The 19,897-nt window shown below is 44.4% G+C and overlaps 1 protein-coding gene across 1 annotated transcript; it reads left to right on the forward strand.

Moving 5' to 3' along the window:
* The first annotated feature begins 1,917 nt into the window (after positions 1-1,917).
* On the forward strand, positions 1,918-19,874 carry CENPT (centromere protein T). The gene is made up of 13 exons (XM_066637830.1): positions 1,918-2,014; positions 2,990-3,083; positions 5,067-5,160; positions 6,705-6,841; positions 10,622-10,655; positions 12,094-12,239; positions 12,447-12,989; positions 14,378-14,599; positions 15,507-15,710; positions 16,116-16,212; positions 17,014-17,178; positions 17,462-17,566; positions 19,493-19,874. Exons 1-13 carry the CDS (start codon positions 1,934-1,936, stop codon positions 19,617-19,619), a joined length of 2,049 nt encoding a protein of 682 aa, XP_066493927.1. The 5' UTR covers positions 1,918-1,933; the 3' UTR covers positions 19,620-19,874.
* Positions 19,875-19,897: the final 23 nt, after the last annotated feature.

Genomic DNA, 19,897 nt, shown 5'->3' on the forward strand with positions numbered 1-19,897 from the left:
AATGCAGGGAGGTGAGTCCACATCCTGAACCATAACCTGTGTTTTCTTCAGGCTGATTGTCAGTCCAAAATCCTGGCAGGCCTTGCTAAAACGATCCATGAGCTGCTGGAGATCTTTGGCAGAGTGGGTGGTGACAGCTGCATCATCGACAAAGAGGAAGTCACGCAGACATTTCAGCTGGACTTTGGACTTTGCTCTCAGTCTGGAGAGGTTGAAGAGCTTTCCGTCTGATCTGGTCCAGAGATAGATGCCTTCTGTTGCAGTTCTAAAGGCATGCTTCAGCAGGACAGCGAAGAAAATCCCAAACAAGGTTGGTGCAAGAACACAGCCCTGCTTTACTCCGCTTCAGATATCAAAGGGGTCTGATGTGGAGCCATCGAAGACAACAGTGCCCTTCATGTCCTTGTGGAAGGATCTGATGATGCTGAGGAGCCTGGGTGGACATCCAATCTTGGGGAGAATCTTGAAGAGGCCGTCCCTGCTGACCAGGTCGAAAGTCTTTCTGAGATCTATGAAGGCTATAAAGAGTGGCTGTTGTTCCCTACATTTCTCTTGCAGTTGTCTAAGGGAGAATACCATATCAGTGGTGGACCCGTTGTCTTGGAATCCGCACTGCGATTCTGGATAGACGCTCTCTGCAAGTACCTGGAGAGTATTTAGTGCAACTCGGGCAAACAACTTTCCTACAACGCTAAGGAGAGAGATGCCGCGGTAGTTGTTGCAGTCACCCCTGTCGCCTTTGTTTTTGTACAGCGTGATGAAGTTTGCATCCCTCATGTCTTGAGGTACTCCACCTTCTCTCCAGCAGAGACAGAGGATTTCATGCAGCTCAGTGACGATGATCTCTTTGCAGCACTTTAGGACTTCAGCAGGGATGCTGTCTTTTCCAGGTGCCTTGCCAAAGGCAAGGGAGTCCAGGGCCACGTGAAGTTCTTCTAGGGTTGGTTCACTGTCAAGCTCCTCCAGCACAGGCAGGCACTCAATGTTGTTCAGCGCTTCTTTGGTGACTGCATTTTTTCTGGAATATAGCTCAGAGAAGTGCTGCACCCAGCATTCCATCTGCTGCGCCCAATCCTGGATGACCTCGCCTGCGGCAGACTTCAGAGTATATGTATATATACATATATGTATGCATTTATTATATACATATATATGTATGTATAAGTATATGTGTGCATTTATTATATACGTATATATGTATGTATGTATAAGTAAATATATTTGCATATATATACTTATATATGTGCATATATGTATAATTATATGTGCGTATACGTGGGAAACCCTGGCCTCTGAGCGACCCGCTTGGAGGCAGGCTGTGCAGCATGGCCTTTCCCAGTTTGAGGAGACACTTGGCCAACAGACTGAGGCAAAGAGGCAAAGAAGGAAGGCCCATAGCCAGGGAGACAGACCAGGGACACACTACACTTGCTCCCGGTGTGGAAGGGACTGTCACTCCCGAATCGGCCTTTTCAGCCACACTAGACGCTGTTCCAGAACCACCATTCAGAGCGTGATACCATAGTCTTTCGAGACCGAACGTTGCCAACAACACGAGCTTATAAATGAACACATATTTGTATATAAATGCATATAATAAATATATTTATATGTGTATAAAAATATGTAAATATATTTATATGTGTGTATGTGTGTGTATTTATTATACACATGTATGTATGTATAAATATATGTGCAGGTTTCTTCAGACTTGAGCTATGGATGCTCACTATGTGTTAAAAACGAACTGCGTTGCCCGACAGCCACCGCGAGGACTACACCTCCCAGCGGCCACTGCGAGCTCTCGCGAGCGTTTCTCAGCTGAGGCTTGAATCTCTGAGCGGGAGGCTGAGGGAGCGTTTGGTGCTTGCGGCCGTTACGGCGTGAGGTCGCAGCGTCAGCGGGCGGGCCGAGAAGCGGGCGCGGAAGGGCAATGGCTGTCCGTAGGAGCCTGGCCAGGGAGCTGGACGCGCCGCGGCAACGGCGGCGGTCGCTGCGGTTGGCGAGCAAGCAGGTAGAGCGGGGGCGGGCGGGCCCGTTAAGCGAGTAGGCTGGACTGCACCAAGTGGCCTGAGGGAGAGGGAGCTTCTTTGGAGTCTCCTGTCGGATGGCCGCCTCTTCCCCCCGCCGCCCGTAATGGACCCTCCCGCCTGACTGCATTCTGCAGTTCAGAAGGAGGCTGGGAGGCTGAGCAGGGCCTGGGGCAGCAGTGGGAGCCTGGAGGGCACAGCCAGCCCCGCCCCCCAGGACTCCACAGCGAGGAGGACGAGCCCGCGCCCGCGCTCAGTCTTCTGCGTGGGAGCGAGTGCCCGAACCCCGCAGCTCCTTTCAATGCACGAGACGGTGTTTCTCGAGCCGGGTCGGGACGTCGCCCGGAAGAAGTGCGTGAAAACTGAGAAACGTGTGAATCCTCCCCAGCGACTGTCAGTGATCCCAGAGCAGCTCCAGAGCTCGAGGCGAGACTGCAGCGGAGGCCGGGAGGCTGCTTTGGTGACAGGTTCAGGTCTTGCTTCGTTAAAGACACAGAAAACAGACCTTTTGAGTGGTTGCCAAACTTTGGAATGTCTTCCGTGCAAGTCTGCCCTTCTCTTTCCGCCTTCAGACGCGGTCTCCCTACTTGAATCTGCTTGAATTCAGGCTTGAATCTGCTGCTTTCAAGGTGTGTTTGATCATCAGAGGAAGACACCTTGAAAATAGTAGAATAACAAACGTTAAGTAGTGACCTGTGCTGCTAATATGCTGACTGTAGTTGTCATAATTGCTCGCTAGGTATGTTTTAACAGTTCTAATTGATTAATCAAAATATAAAACAATGTTTTAATGTATTGTACTAAAAATGCTCAGAATCCGAACTAAATGACCGCACGGGTTGTCTGTGACTTACCAGAGTTCCTCGCGAAGGAGGAGTTATTTTTCCGGTAATAGGTATTTTTCTGGGTGTGTGTAACCCATATTTGGCTTCAGTGTCTGGAATGGCTTATTTCTCCAGGGCACACCTTTTAGATCTGCGGCCTGCCGGACTCCCTCTACAGTCACAAATTTGGCAACACCTCGAACTGTATTCAGGAAGGTCCTGCAGACTCGTAAGTAGGAGATGGAAATATCTCTGTGCTGGGGGGGGGGTTTAGAGGAAGGGTGTAGAGTTCTGATTGAAACAGGAAGAGGGTTCACTGTCTGCATCATGTGCATAACTATTGTACCCCAAAATGGTAGTATACAGTGGATGTATCTGATCACCTTTAAAATATGTGCTCAGCTTTCTGGAAGTTATTTAAAACAGAAAATAAAATTGGGAGAATAGACTGGACTAGCTTCTTACACTTGAAATTAAGTTTTATCATTCAAGTCAAATTGTGTGTGTGCTCCTTTTCAGCACATGGATATACGTACAGATAGCCCTCTGCCAGTGCAGGTCAGTGGAATGGGAATGAAGGGAGGGCATGCAGTATGACGCCTTAAGCAAGTTGCCTGTGCGTACTGATAACTTTTCCATTAAAATCAAAATGCATCATCTCAACTTTTTACACTGTTTAATCAAGAAAAACTATTGTCTGCTGATTCTCTACTGGCAATTATTAATGCACTTTAGAAACTTTATGCACATAAGATGACACTGAAAAAGTGCAAAAATCACTATGCTTCACTGTTCTGCGATAACCCTGAGTACCATAGGGTAGCTAAAGCTCTCTGGGGCAATAGCTCCACTTTTAAGTTATCTTGAGCATTGGTCATGTGTTGCAACATTCTGTGTGCTTGAATTTGAGGAAAATGTTACTCCACAGTTGTCATTTTCCTACTCCTGCTTGCTAGGCATGTTTGGTCCCAGTCATATGAGTTATCTCAAGATACTTATTGGGTTCTTTGAAGATAAGAGTTGGTACTTCCTGCTATTTTGCATCTCTAAGTGCTGCAGTACTCCTGCACATTCAACTAACGCATAGCATTTTTTTGTCCAACTTCTCTCCAAGGATCCTTTTGTCCAAGGATGTGTGTGCATCCTTTCTAATTGCCCAGAGGTCCTTTTCTTGTCTTGCTACTTGGAGATCAGTGATGCAAAGCTTCTAGTCTAGATCCACAAATGTTGTTTTGGCTTATTAACATTATGTATGGTTGCCACTGACACTTCCCTCCACTTCTTCTGTGTGTGCCTGAGAACTTGGGGGTGTAGGGAGTTTCTTCTGTCTTGCTGAGCTTTAGAGCAAAAGCCTGCCAGCTCCAAACCCAGCAAGATGTGAGAGAGATGTTCTATCTCCAGAGTTGGGGGGTGGGCTTTCACACATCACATGCTCATGGCAAATATATTTGTGGATGCCTGCTCAAAGGAGTTCTGTAACGCTAAAGGATGCCGAAACATGTTCTTATTTTTCTGTAAAGTCTGTAGACTTTCTGTAAAGTCTAATCTTTGGAATTTGTCTCATCTTCTTTTAGTCTTTGAGCATATCTTTGGGAAGCTGGCAGTGCTTCTCTCTCTCAGGGATTACTCCAGTAGTTTTTGTTTCTCCTGCATTTGTCATGTTTAGAAACCAAAGTGTGTCTATAGACCTTTATTAAACAGAGCAGTTTTAAAATTCTCAGTGCTTGAATGTTTAGGAGTAGACTTTGGCTGTGGGAGCATGGTGCAGAGTAAGTGGCTTTTGCTGATGGAAACAATTCACTTGGAGCCTTATTTCAGTGGGATAATTGGCCTGCCCTCCATCATCAACTGCAGAATGAGCTGCTGCAGGGAGCTCCCCTTGCACTACCCCGAAGGACTCTGTTCCAATTGCCAGTTGCCCTGAGACTACAGGAGTGAGAGGAAGAATGTTCTACTACTGGTTCACAGGATAAGGACTGTTGGATACTCTTTTGTATGGGTCTGATCTTTTGGAAGCTGCCTTGGACACCTTTCATCTACTCAGCTAAAATGCAGAGTACGACTTTTAGAAATAAATATGCTTTTCTCTTTAATAGTAATTATTCTCTGCTTTATAAAGTGGGATTATCTATCCAACTCAACATCTTGCTGGTTTTTTCCCTTATTCTTCATGATCTTATAAAAATAGTACTGATCATGTGTCTTTCAACAGAGCCAATAGTTTCCCCTCTTGTTCCTGAAAAACCTGATTCTCCCAAACCGTTGGAGACTGTGCTCGATTTGCCTTCAGGGATTGCTCCTCACAGGTTGGTGGCTTTTGCATGCTCGTATGAAATATGGTTAAGACTGCAGTCCTGAGCTATTTTTGCTGTGAGCCTTTGAAAGGGGTGAAGTTCCTTCTGAGTGGAAACATGCTGTTAAACTCCTGCCTTTCATATAGGACAGCAGCACCCAAATTAGCAGCCACTACATTACAAAAAAAGTGGTACCTGTTCGGACCGCTTTGTTCTACCCAGGGTGCCATGCAGTGTCCTCCTTGATCGGGAGGGATGCTTTGGGCAAGTGTGTCATCTGCTCGGGGTCCCAGGAGGACATGCAACAGGACTTCCAGGCAACTGTCCAGAGTGTCTCTGTCCTCTGATCACGAAGGACATCGTGCGGTGCCAAAAGGTCCACTCACCAGGCAGGTGGATCAGCAACAAATGCCAGATCCAGCCTCAGACTGCAGTTTGACCAACCCTGGTATAAGATAGCAGAAATTCTAGTTTCCTTGTTCAAGGGGGCAGAAGATTAAAATTTTCTGAAGATTTCAACTCATCTTGACCTAATGTGATTACAGGGGGTCCCATTATCCATGGGGGTTCCGTTCCCATAAGAGCATATGGATATGGAAAACTATCTGTATTGAAACATGTGGTTTTTGGGACCCCCACCCTCTGAACCCGATCAGAGCTCCAGTCAGGCCCAGAGGGTGTCTGAGGCCTGCAGAAGCCACCTGCGGCCTCTGCAGCCCTCACAACCAAACAAAAAAAAGCATTTTTTCGCTTTGGGGGGCATTTTGAGGCCCGCAGCAACAGCAGGTAGTTGCACATGGCCTTTGTGGGCTTCAGAAAACCTTCCAGTCCCAACCAGAGCTGTGCTGCAGTCGGGCTCAAAGGGCTGTGGAGGGCATTCAGCACCTGTGGATAACTGAAATCTGTGGATAATGTAGGCCCCCTGTATATCTGTCTTGGATCCTAGACAAAACAAACAGATATACTGAGTTTCTGCTAAGATCAGAAACTTGCAGAAATAAGTTTATATATAAGCAAAGAGTGTGATGTTATCATTTCTGTATATCCCTGACAAACTATATGGAAACTGGGCCATTAGCTCTGAAATTATGTGCCTAGCTGAAAAGTATTTTTATAATATAAAAATAGACATGATAAAAATGTAGGTGAGGCCTTTTTGTCATTGACTTGTACCTTTTCAGGCCATTGGGTTGGGTCCTAAGAACTGTAAGTAGTGCAGTTTCATGATACTTGAGCAAAAGTAAATTCTGTAGCAGTTTTCATTAACCCTCTCTGCAAACTGGGCAAAATGGCCCAGTTCTAATTGGTAGTTCTCCTGTATTTAGCAGTGGAGAGCAACTGTCTCTATTCATCCCAGCATAGCATCTCTTCCAGTGGCCATTTGCAGGTGTCTTCCTTGCTCTTTTCAGATTGCGAACCACTTTGGATCAGGGAATAATCTTCTCGTTCCTTTATTATGCAAACCTATTTCAATAACATTTTTTGTTGAAAAGTGGTATATAAATATTCTTAATATAGTATTGACCTACACAGAAAACTTGTCTTGTCATCTTTAGCAGTCTGGAACTAAGCTTGTCTGCCCCTGCTCCCAAATATACATCTCGAGCTACGTATCTCAATGCTAGAACCAAAAAGAAGGCCCGGCTTTCTGAGTTTGAGAGAGTTCTGGATAAGCAGCTTACCACCAACACAGGTAAGTGAGAGCTTTCTGACTCTGCAAGTTGAAGCTGCCATGCCAAGAACGGTTGCATCAGCAGTCAGTGGTTGAAGATATGGTGAACCATGAGGGTTTTATGAGTGCTTAGTTTCCTTTGCAGACTGCTTCAGAATAATGACAGTTCAATCCTAACCTGTGCTGGAATGGGCAGGCCAGCTAGCCTGTGCTGTATCCAGTGCAGGGTTGGAGGTGGACCTGGTGCAACTTGGAGTAAGGGGGCTTACACAAGGGACTTGTCATCCAGTTAAGCATTCTGGATTGCACTCTAAGTCAGTGGTTCTCAAACTGGTGGGTTGCGACCTACCAGTTCGTGTAAAGGTTCCCCTGTCCCTTTAAGGGGTGGGGAAGGGGAGAGGTAGGGAAGCGATCCCCCGGATCGCATCTGTTTGGGTGAAAGCGGACCTGAAAGCGGTCCTGAAAGCTTTTCAGGACCTGAAAGCGGACCTGAAAGCGGACCTGAAAGCTTTCAGGTGCACCCGCACCTGAAAGCGGGTGCAAAGCATTTCCGTTTTGCAGGAGGCGCTTTGCACCCACTTTCAGTGAAAGTTCCAACCCTTGGGGAGCCCCGCACCTCCTGCAGCCTGCTGCAGCCCTGCCTTCTGAAAGTGTCACAATCACCGCCCCCCTTAACAGCGTGATCTTGGGGATTACGTTGCTTCCCCAGCCCCACCCCCACAAAAACTTACTGAGGGAGTAAAGCTCCCTCAGAGTTTGAATACCACTGCTCTAAGTGTTTTATGCTCCTTTCTATCCCAAGAACTTAGGGCAGGTTGCAATTTTAAGAGAACCAAATAAAAGACAACCGATTGTCCCAGCTAACCATTTTAGCTACTAATAAATGTAGGACTGCACAACTAATCTAATCTAGGGAAGCTAAAGTTGTTGGAATGTGCTAACATACGTTGTTGAAGATTATTTAGCAGCAAGCAACAGAGGAATTGGAATGTACAAAAGCTTGATTGTGTTGTTTTTTCTGAGGTAGCCTGGAAGGTAGCCTTTGTTTTTCCTGCATCATTTGTTCCAACTGATTCAGTCAGGTAGGGAATAAGAGAGTTGCATGTTGCTTTGTGTGAAATGAGGCAATTTCACACTTGCCCAGGGTGCCCAAGCAGGAATGAAAGTGGAAGTTGCTGGTAAAAGGAGTCTTTTTCTTTCATCCCTGCCACAGAGAATGGAGCCTGCAACAGTGATAGTTCCTCAGTGTGGAGTCAGGATGATTGTTTGAGGCAATAAGAGCCTACAATGTTCAGTCTTCATTAGTAACTTTGGTACTGCATGCCTCACCACTGAAATTGTGGTGAAAGACTACTGTGAAGCTAGTAGCTGAAATTAACTATGCTTGGAGATAATTACAGAAATTGTTCCCTCTGATATTGGTTTAGGATGATCAAGTGCCTATCAGTTTAGAAGTGGAACAAGCTACCCTAAAATAAGGTGGTTGGACTCCTTGGATATACAAAAGTATACAGTATGTTTGTCAATTAAAGAAATTGTTTTTGTTTAAAGTCTCTGTTGATTTTCAGGAGCTACAGAATGTTGAGGGTACAGAGATAGAAAAACACTGGAGTAACTTCTCATTGTCTGGAGATGGAACCTCTGGGTTCACATTGAACACCAAAGAGAAGAACTGCTCCTAGCTTTTGCAATTAGGGGTGTGGGTGGGGTGCTGCCCAGTGACAGCTATGCTAAAATTGACTTCTTGTTTTCTATGGGAAGCTCTTGCATTCTCCTCAGGGAATAGTCTAAGGCAGTTTGAATGTTTTACTCCACTTTTACCTCTGAGTTCTTCCCTACTCCCCTGTTTAACCTCCCCACAAGATTGCAGAGGGCCAGGGTAAAGAAAAAGATGGGAAAAACTGTTGCTGGGACCTCAGACTAGAGTGAACTCTTATGTTGCTAGGTCCAGCACTGAAGGCCTCTCCTTGTATGGGCAGGCTTCTCGAAACATCTGGGGGAGTTCTAAAAAAGCAGTCTGTTCCCTCAGATCAGGACCTTTTCACCATTAGCTCTTCTGCTGGGATTCTTCTGTGTTTAGCAAGCTGTTGTGAGACCTTGCGGTCCAAGGAGGTTATTCTATCATCTGCTTTTAGAGAATAGGAAAGGTGGTACTGGCCATTAGAGTAGACAAGTGGGGGAAGGAAGGATACTTACCTTTTTGTACTTTTCTTCGGTGAATCCTGTACCTTTGATCTTTTGCCTACTTCTATGCACCCCTTTCCCCCTCCTGATTGTTTAATAAATGTTCTAGCTGATTATCCACTGGGTGTCTGTACCCATTTCTGGGGTGGGTGGTGGGCTGACCAGGCCCAGGAGGGGTGGCTGGGACCAGCCTCTGGCACTTAGGATAACCAGTGGTGCTTACTTCTGAGTAGACATGCATAGGATTATGCTGTTAAAGATTCTAAAGGAATTAGAAGCCCGCCAAACTTTTAGTCTCAATTAAATTGGCAGTTGAAAGCAGTTTTTTAGTATTTATATGCCACTTTTCAACAAAAAAAATTCACAAAGTGGTTTGCATAATTAAATGATTCCCTGGCCCAAAAGCACTCATAATCTTAACAAAAAAAATTAGAAAAAAAACACTAGCAAAGAGCCACTAGAATGATACTGTGGTGGGTTGTGTAAAGACACTTGTTCTCCCCCTAAAAGTGCCCAGTTGGCAGTTGAGCTGCAGAATGTTGAAGGTGTGAGCTGAGAGAGGAAGGTGGAGAGAGTGAAGGGGGGGAGCTGGCTAGCTTGGGCTCCTTATAGTCTCCTAAAAGTACAGACTGGAAGATCATACATAATACAGATCAACAAGCAATACACATTGATAAGCAAGTAGGTAAAGACATTGACAGTAAAAGCTCACTGACCCAGAGAATCCTGAGCGCTGTGTGCAGCCTCCTTTTATAGCCAAGTTTGCACCCGGTCCCTGTGGTTTTGCACACAGCAAGCTAGCCCTTTGCACCAGCACTAAAGACTAGACTCAAGAGGACCTGAAGAGTGCTGTTTTCAATCAGGTCCTTTTCCCTTCTGCTTTCCTAAGATAGCAACAGGAAGGTCAACCAATCAGAAGCTTAGTACACACTAGGCCTTACAAGTAACATTTACCCAATCAGCGACTGGGGTCTAACTCAGGGCTAGGTAAATTTATTTATTTATTTAAAGAATTTTTATTCCACTTTTCTGATGCCCAAAGTGGTGTAAATAACATAGAACAAGGGTAATCTTCCAGCAGATGCATGCCGTGAAATTAAGAAGTTCCCCTGCCACCCATGCATGCAGGTTTCAGAAGGATGGGAAGAGGGTTGAAATATCCTTGGCAAGCTCCAAACAGTGCTGTCAGGAGTCATTTTAGGCTTGATTAAACCTGAGCAGCAGCAGCTTGTCAGGGGCTGGGAATACCCTGCAACATTTTGTTAGGGAATTCATAATGTGCAGAAAATGGTTGAAAGGCACATGACCCAGTTGTATTGCTGAATCTAAACCAATCTCTCTCTGCAGGGTGGGGGGGGGGACTGCCTGGGAACCACATGCAGTCCACCGTGTGCTCCTCTGTATATTAGAATAAAAATGAAATAGTCTCTCAATGCATGTTAAAGAGTAACATAGATGTAGATTTCTCCCTCCCCTTCCTGGCTTTTTGCTTCCAAGTGTTATGCAACTGGACTTCCAGTTGGAAGATATAGTTTAGTTCATTTAAATTTGCAAGATTTAAAACATGCACATTTCATTGGCATAGCTAGCTAATATGTACCTCAACCTTCTTTTCAGCTGCATCATTGTTGGGCAATACATCTCTGACAAGGTAAGACTTGACCCAGGTGTCTCTTTGTAATGATGGTAACCTTCTGATTCTTCTTCTTACTATTCAACATGGGTCAAAACGATGACTGTATGATCCATTCTTGCTGTCTTCAGCATCCAGGGTATTGTGACATTACTAGTGGTAAGAGCAGCTTTGGAAGTACTTCATTACACGATGCACCACGACATTCACTCTGTGTGAATATCCAGGCTATCTAAAAATTCCTGCTCTTGATTCAGTAATATTGTGTCATTCCATGTTGTGGGTGCAAGTAAAAGTTTATCCCTCTTCTTTCCCACTCTACTTTTGATTTGGTGATCAAATCAAAATAATATCAATTAGGCTGCTCAACCTGCAGCCTAATCAGGACAAGTAGAATCTTCCTGTTTACAGCATTTGACACATGGCAGATATAACCCATTTGTATATGGCAGATGGCAGATATAACCCAGATATAACCTTTGACACATGGCAGATATAACCCAAGCTGTCGCTGATGAGACTAGGTTAGCATTCATGCAAGACAGAGCCTTTTCATGTGGATGCCTCCCAGATGTGGAACTTGCTCCCAGTGGAGATGTTCTTTCTGTCCCTTTAAGAGAATACTGAAGACCCATTTGTTTTGTCAGGCTGCAATGGTAGCCACACCCAAGGATCTTTATAACCAAGTATATGCTAGGCTACCAGTACAAGCTGAGCATATCCCTGAGAGTCCCAGCAATATACTCCACTCCAAGTCAATTTAAAAAAATTATTCTCCAAATACGTAATTCTGCAGAGAAGAAAAAGTTTTCCAATAGCAGAACATTGAAACAGGCACAGAGCCAATAAAAGAAATTTCTTAAAACTAATTCCTTCTTGCAAGGATACTGCAGAGTCCCAGGTCAAAATCAGCCAAATCTGCAATCCTTGTCACTTCAGAAGTCCAGAGAATAGCAGGAAAACAAAAGGGCAAACAGAAAAACAGACCACTAACTCACAGGCCCACCCTTTTATACCTCTCCTTTTCTTCTGAAAGCTTATCTCCACCCATGACTCAACCAAGGCTTCAGCTGGTATCAATCACCTCCCAAAACAGCAAACCACTACACAAGGAAAGGGCCCCAATCCTAAAAGAAAAACTTACTACTCTCCCATCTCCCTTATCCTGGTCATATATCTTTACACAGGCAATACTTGGACTCTGACAGAAGAAATGGCTGGTGTTTGCTGCGGGAGCATGGTTTGTTCTTGATCCATGTTTGTTGTTTTTTCATATTTGTATGATTTCATACAAACACAACATAACTTGTGTTAATGTTGTTGACCACCTTGGGATTGACCAAAATGAAAGGCAGGATATAAATGCAAATACATAATGCTCACCTACAGAAATGGTGAATTAATCCAGTGCTAGATAAATAGTGGATCTAATTTGTGTGACCTGTTCTGTCTTTAGGTCTCTTCAGATCTCCTTTGCAACCCCAGAACCCCTGGAAAATGCTGGAAAAAGAGGCTTGATCCGTAGGCCAAAGAATTACAGAGGTGTTGATGTGAAGGCATTTGAAGGAGGCATTGAACAAAACTTGCTACAGATAAAAGGCTGTAAGTTGGTGTGGGTTATTTCTTGGCCTGGAGCATATGGGTCTATTTGAGTAGCAGCCTATGAGGATAGGTGATACGGGGTAGAGTATTCCCAGGTTTCTAAAGGCAGAAGCATGGAAGTTTTTGCTGTGGTGTGGGCATGTGGGGCAGAAGTTGAGAAGGTATCTTCATTCAGAGGGTGATCTCCTTTTGCAATTGTTCCAACAGCACAGTGCCATCTTGTGAACTTGCAAGCTACAACTCTGTTATCGAATGACACAGAGACTGACTTGACTGCTACAGAGCTCTTTGCTCAGCCTCAGCTCAGTGGGCAGGGTGGATCAGGGCATTCTGTTTTACGTTCTCGACCAACCTCAATAAGAAAGTCTTCACAGACACAACAAAGCCTGTTGCCCTTCATTCAGACACCTCTGCAAGATGCAGAGTTTGACATGGATGTTAATGGAGTGACGCAGACTGGCCAAAAAGAGAACTTGACAGCAGAGGTTGGGTGTGCTGATGGGACAGAAACTGCACCTGAGGAAAGGGCTGCTCATTCAAGGGAAGAGCAGCAAGAAGGCTTGCAGGGTGCTAAGGGTGGACTGAAGTGCAGTAATCTAAAGGAGGCAACACCAGGCACTGAAGATGCTGACAGGATGGACACTGGGTCTCAGACGACGGCTATGTCTCCTGAGAGTCAACAGCGAGAGAGCCTGCATGAAAATAGCGATATGGAACCATTTTTGAGTTCTGGAGAGTATCTGGTCAGTGGTAAGTAACCTGTAGTAAAACAGAAAAGTGCAACCCTGAATCCTTTCATGCCAAGAATTTGCTTTAACCATTTTCCTTTGTCCTTGACTTGCTGGTTTGGAAGCTTCTTTGTTTCTGTTCCCCCTTTCCATTAATTAATTAATTAACCAGTATCTATATACTGCCTTTCTTGGTCATTGGAATACTCCTTTGATTTCAATACAAGGCGGTTCACATAAGCAGCTTTCTCTAAACCCCTGAGGGTTTTGTTTTTTTTACAATAAACAGAGAAGTTCAATCTGGAATGTTGTTTGGTTCGTGAAAGGTAGATCTTTCAACAGTCTGGTATCACTTCTGGCCACAGTTGCCTCCCATGTTGGCTGACGAACAGTTCCATTAAAGGAGCAGCCAAGATGACTTCTTAGTTCACACTGAACATCAGCTCAGCTTGTCAGCTGCTTCTCAAGGTCTTGCCGATCACAGAAGCTTCCAGTGATCTCGAACTGGCAACCTTCAGATGTTATCTTTGAGCTTAACAGCAACTCTACCCTCTAGACCAGACCTCCTGTCCAACTATTAGGAAAACTCAAATTAACAAACACAAATCCACAAAACCTTAAACGTACAATAATACAATTGCACACCCTAAAACATACAACAAACAAATAATAAAAAAATACATTAAAAGTTATATAGCAAGTGTGGAGTCCTATGAGTCTAAATTATTTTGTTCTTCTACAAAATATTAATCAACATACACATTAAGGATCATATATCTTAAACAGTCTCTTACTTATTTCTAAAATACTTCCTTAAATTGGTCCAAACAAATTTTTTATTCCTCATCGATTATTTATTTGTCAATTCTTTTATTTTATATTCAACAAAAGATTTTATCTCTATCAATTATCTGCTCATCAAATCCATAATTCATTAAACCAGTCTTCCCCTTCATGCACAGGAATAGTTTCCAATTATCCATAAAAGTCTTTACCAACTTGAAGAAAAATCATAAGTTTATCCATTTCAGCTAAGTCCTTTACCCACAATTCTTGAACTGAGGGTACCTCTGTGACCTTCCAGTATTTAGTTTACAATATCCTTGCTGCAGTTATGTATAAAAATAAAATTGCAAAGTCTTTCTATAACCTGTCATCAAATATTCCCAACAAAAGAAGCTTCTCTGTTTCTAGTACATTCAGTTTCTCATGGAAAAACCTGCAGCATTTCCTGGAGCACATCTGGGACAAGTTTAGTTAGCAAGGAAATTCACTCTTCTCCCTCTTTCCCCTTGCACAGAGAATATGTGGGGCTTTATATGTTCTTTTTTTCTTGGGATGTTTACTCTTTCCTATCTAAAGCACATTGCCTTGAACATCTGTAACTGTCCAACTTAACTGACCATCTAGGTATTGGCACAGCAAGAACATCCACACCAGCTGGTGTCAAACTTCCACAAGTACATCCTGGCAACCTGTCATCTTTGATGCATAAGAAGACTAGCAAGCGCTCAGTGAAAGAAATGGTGACACACATCCTCAAGGAGCTAGACAGCAGTATGGCTGCAGCTACTGTGAGCCAAGGTGGATCAGAGGCCAACCTTAAGGAGAAACTTCCCCCTCGCAAAGTGGGTAAGCACACACCATGGAAATTCTCTTGGGAGAGGGTCATGTGACAGGTTTACACTGATCAATAAATTAAAGGTGATGTGAGGCATGCGTGACTTCTCTCCACGCATACCTGCTAATTGCCATCAGTTTGGGGCGTTGAACCTGCTTCTGAGAATGAAACAAAAGCATTGCTTTTCTCCTGCTGGTGTGAACATTCCAGAATAATAGTCTTGAATTAGGGCCTGCCCCTGCCACTTGGATACCCTCATGTATAATGAATACACTGCACAGAGATGAGATTGAAGCCAGGGAGAAGCAGGGTTGAGCCATATTTATTACTATCATTTATTGGCTCATCAAAGAGGTTTTAATGGCAACCATATTAATAGCAGTATTAGAATATCAAGGGTTAGGTAAAGGTGAAGGGAACTTGGTTATATGTATGGGTCTGGGATTCTTCATCCCTAATTTGAACTTGGGAAATCACTTGAAGGTATTTCTGTGTGTTTCCTACATTGAAGATTACTTCACAAGTAGTACATCCTACATCGCTTATCTACCACCTCAAAGATTTCTGGATCATAAGGTTGCAGAGATATTACATCTGTACAATATGCAGACATACTGTAGTGTGTCAGCCATATCTGGTGTAATCACACTACTGAAGTGGGACTGGGCAAAGGTAGCAGGGTGAAACTGCAGTACCCTGAGTAGCCTCTTGTTTGTTCCCCCCCCCCCCCCACTAATGAAGATGGAGTACAGAGGCGTGCATGTTTACCTTCATGTATCTTCTCTGCCAATGCCAGCAGTGTCTCCAGCCATTCCTGTTGATGTGGAAGTCTAGGAAGTATGGAACACTCGGAGATATGTGAAAGTAGCAGCAGATGTGTGTCTAGAAAGCTTTCAATTATTTGTGGTTGACACGTAGCTATGCAGATCTCCCAAAGGACGGAAGCTGGAACGCCAAGCAGACAGGAGCCTGAGCAGTTACTGAGACCGTCAACACGGAAAATGGTAGATGAACAAGCTGGCTATGGTGGTGAAATGAGAGAAGCTGAAGACGTGTCAAATGCTGAAATAGGTCCTGAGGCTGAGGAGCTGTCAGAGGTTGAAACTGAATCAGAGAATGATGGTGAGGAAACCTGTCTGGTGCTGGGAAATGGGATTGTGGATACTAAGGGTAGCACAAACATTAGCACTGCCATTCTTGCAGGTGTCTTTTTCAGAACAGAAAGGAAACAGTCTAGTCCTGAAATTGTGACCCTTTCCCCCAAACAATTCTTATTCTTGAATTATTCCTTTCTCCTTCCACACTCCTAAGCTTCTGCTTGGAGTTCTCGGCTTGGTTTTTTTCCCCAGTGTTGAAAAACCAGTTGCTAGTGAATCATTAAAAGTCTAATCCTGTGTGATAGTGGACAGGTCATGAAAAAGAGGTGTCCCCCCCAACACTTCAAGCCACTCTTCCTATGACTTACCACTGCTGCCTCATTCTTAATGCTTCTTGGAGCTGACACACAGCATGTCTTTCTCCCATCAGAGCCAACTGAGAAGACACCAACGTTTGTGCATACTAGAGCCTTCCAGTGTTCCCCATTGCTGGCGACTCCACACCCTCTGAAAGTGTCCGCCTCCAAGTAAGTGTTGAGTGGCAGTGGGGATTAAGCTTAGTTCAGAGCTCAGCTGTTAAGTGTTGCTGGCATCATTGCCTGCAGTCTTCTGCTTTGCCACCTGCCTGCAGTATAATATGGACTGCACTGCTTGGCTTCCAACCACTGTGCAGAATCAGGGCTCAGTTATGCCTGGGAGTTGTTTCCTCTGCCCCCAGTCCTAGGTGTCTGGCTGATTGCAGTTAATTAGTGAAAATCAGGTGCCCTGGCCACACTAGCTGTGACCAAGCTGTTCTAGAACTACCCTGATTCTGTGTCCTTCATGTTATAACAGCCCTGAAAGGGCAGGTGCTGGGTCTGTGAGTGCGGAGCTGCCAAGTATCTGTTAAAACAATAGTTTCTGGCAGAGCCTTATGAAGACATTAGAACTATGCACCTTCTCTGCCTTGTTTTTGGCTCAGTCAAGCTGTTGCACAGACTTCATGAACTACTTGGTTAATGGATTGTCAAAATAGCCTAGAGTAGCTGGTTAGCATTTGTGTAAAGCAATTGGCAAACTTCTCCACATCTAGCCTTTCAGGGGCTCTTAGTAAAGTGTAAAATCAGCTGAAGACTGCCTTGCATGTTACCTTTTCCCCTACACACACATCTGTCGGAAAGCCAGTCACACTGTCAGTGTCATGAAACAAGGGTGCTGCTTCTAATGGGAGAAAAAATGATGTGAAGCTTCTCTAGGCAAGTGAGTCATTCTCCACCATGGGAATTGCATGGGGTGCATCTGCTGTTGCTCTTTAGATTTCTCCAAAGAGGTTTCTCTTCCTTTTGAAGATCTTCTTCGAAACAGCCTCTGATTAAACGGGTTCCAAAGCAAACTGAAAGAGTACGCAGAGAAAAACGTGAGCCATCGCTCCCCAGTAGTTTGGTGAAAAAGATATTCAGCCACTATGCAAGGATGCCAGTTTCAAAGGATGCTTTCAAGGCTGTGGAGAGGTGGTGAGTGATGGCTGATAGTTTTCATATCAATTAATGATGAAGGGACTGGGAGAATGGAAATGCTCCTATCTAGCACTAAAAATGTTGTGCTGTCGCTTTCAGTCATTGCCATTTGATTCTGTTTTCTTACCTGTGGAGGTGCATTCTCCTGACACCGTACCTCCAGCAGGTATTCCTTGAAGTTGGGTCATCTTGAGTCTTCTTGGGGCTTTGCAACACAGTCCATTTTAGAGTGAGGGACAGCTGATGCCTGTCCAGCTGATTTCCTATCCCATCTTTCTAGCGTGAACCTGTACTTTAAGCATCTTAGTGAAGACTTGGAGGTCTATACACATCATGCTGGCAGGAAGACTACAGAGCCAGCTGATCTGGAGCTTCTCATGAGGCGGTAAGGGCTGTTAACGTTGCTTTTAAGGGCACAACATCAAGTAGGAGGGATGTCGTAGCTTCTACCAAGTGTGCATTTCTGAAACCAAATCTCCCAGGGTGTGTGATCAGCAGGGTGTGGGCATCTGAACTCTGGTGCAGTGCATGTTCCTATGGTGTCTTGAAAGCCAATTCCCAGCCAGCAGGCAGTTTCTCTAACCCTGCCCCTTCAGCTCTCCTGGCCTAGGATTGCTTACTGTTCTAGGTTGCTTGATGTTTTTGAGGAGAACCTGTAACTCTAAGGTATTGGAGTTTTTCAAAATAAAGTTTTCAGGGCATTGCAAGAACCCTTTCCAGTTTCTGGTGCACAATACAGCAGCTGCATCTTGCAGGGCATGCAGCACAATAGGGAACTGAAACATGAAATGCAGCAGGGACAAATCTGATGCTGCTCTTTGAATAAGGGTTGATGGGGAGAACTTACTGGTCCCTTCAAGAGCACTTACCACTCAAAGTTTTGCCACTCAGTGGGATGCACCAAGGATGTAGATTCCCCTTAAAAGAAAACAATCACCCAGTGTGTGAGAGCTATAGAGCTGCTGTTTGTCTGGCCTCGTAAAACATTTGAAAACAAAAATTATGCACTGTCATGAACCAACATAGGTCCTGTTCCCCCTGTTACCAAAAAGGCTGCTTTGTTTAGGGGAATTATTTATATTAGCCTTTTGGAAACTTTTGGGACCATAGGCTGGATACCAAGACAGCGTTAAGCAAAGAGATCCCTTGTCTAGCTTAATGAGGAGACTGGGAGGAAGGTAACTTTCAATCAAAGGATTATATTTTTATTGCAAAAACACACAAAGGTAACATAATACACATGGAGAATTGATAAGTATAGATTACTAGTACTTGTCTGGTGTACCTAGCTAATGGTGAATGCATGTGCTATGTATTTGGGTGCATCCGAAAAGGAATCAGAAATGGATAAGGTGTAGGGAAGTATTTAGGGGTTCCTTAATCTGCTAAACCCAGTTGCTGACTAAAGATGGGGGAGAAGGGAGGGATAGGGAAGAGGGGAGGGAGTTTAGACGCCAGATATATTTACCTGTCCTGGGGGGGGGCAGTTGGAGGAAGAGTCCCATGTAGGACCACTCTCGCAGGAGAGCAATCAGAGAGAGAGACCGCATGTGCTCTGAGTTCTCTCTTATAAGAGTTGTCTTTGACTTGGAAGTTGATCTAGAATGACCGGAAGTATCCCAGAGCTGTGGGCATGCTCAGTAACACTTGGAGTATGTAAAGAAAAGGTGGAAGGGTCCAGAACTCAGCTATCAGCAAAGCTTGACTCTGGGGGAGGGAGGCAATTTGTATAAGGTGCTTAAGAGTGTTAAAGCTACAACAAAAGAACAATAGACTTCCTCCTCCGTAGGTGCATGCCTGTTTTGCATAATCAGGAGACACAGTGATTAGGTTCTGCAAGGAAGTGGGGGTTTGTGTAATTCATGTGTTTGTAGCTTGGCCATGGCCCCTTAGAAACATGTGCTGGGGGAGGAGTGGCCTGCTTGCTTGGTCTGTATGATCCAAAATAACATAACCAGATATAAAAAAATTACAACTTGGAAGGGAAAAGGGGATTTTCACGTAACACCCCCCCAACTTTGTCTCCAGACTAACATGGCAGCAGATGTCCCAACCAATTGCCACCTAGAATTGTTGGCTTGCCATTCAGAAATCTAGCTGACCTCTTGGTAACCAAAACCTGCAGTCGCAGTTCCTAATAGCATTGGACAGAATTAACAAATCTGATTGAGAATTCCTTTCTCCCTCAGCAAATGTTCCTAGTAAACTGGCAGTTATGGACACAGACCATTGGTTCTGAAAGAACAAATACGGACTTAATGTCAACACTGTACTTTTCACTGTTTCTTCTCATATATCCTCTTCTCTCCAGGCAGGGGCTGATAACAGACAAGATGCCTTTAAATGTGTTGATAGAGCGGTACATGCCTCTGGAGTACAGGAAGCTGCTAATTCCTGTTGCCACTAGTGGAAATAAAGTGGTCCCGCTGAAGCTATGATGAGATCCAATCAGAGTGTACTGATGCTGAAGGCAGACTCTATCTAGCTTATGTAAAATGAACTTGGGTCCAGAAAAGGCTAGGACATGCTAAACTGCAATGCATAAAGCACTTCATCCAACTGTATGAGAATGTGTGTGGGGTGGGAACCTGAAAACTAATTATTTCTCCCCTTTGATGAATTCTGTCCCCATCCCAAATGTCTGTTGTAGAAGCTGCTTTGTTCTATAGCTGTTGTAAATAAAATGTTTTGTAAGGTGCAAACTCTGTCCTTGTGT

Source organism: Tiliqua scincoides, chromosome 9 (genome assembly GCF_035046505.1).
Source record: "Tiliqua scincoides isolate rTilSci1 chromosome 9, rTilSci1.hap2, whole genome shotgun sequence".
Taxonomy (NCBI): Eukaryota; Metazoa; Chordata; class Lepidosauria; order Squamata; family Scincidae; genus Tiliqua; species Tiliqua scincoides.

Bases quoted from the DNA above. Each gene is read 5' to 3' on its own strand.
- CENPT (XM_066637830.1), top strand. From the start codon at position 1,934: ATGGCTGTCCGTAGGAGCCTGGCCAGGGAGCTGGACGCGCCGCGGCAA. The intron at 3,084-5,066 runs GTAAGTAGGAGA...GTCTTTCAACAG, and splicing joins CAGGAAGGTCCTGCAGACTC to AGCCAATAGTTTCCCCTCTT. The intron at 15,711-16,115 runs GTGAGGAAACCT...TTCTCCCATCAG, and splicing joins AACTGAATCAGAGAATGATG to AGCCAACTGAGAAGACACCA.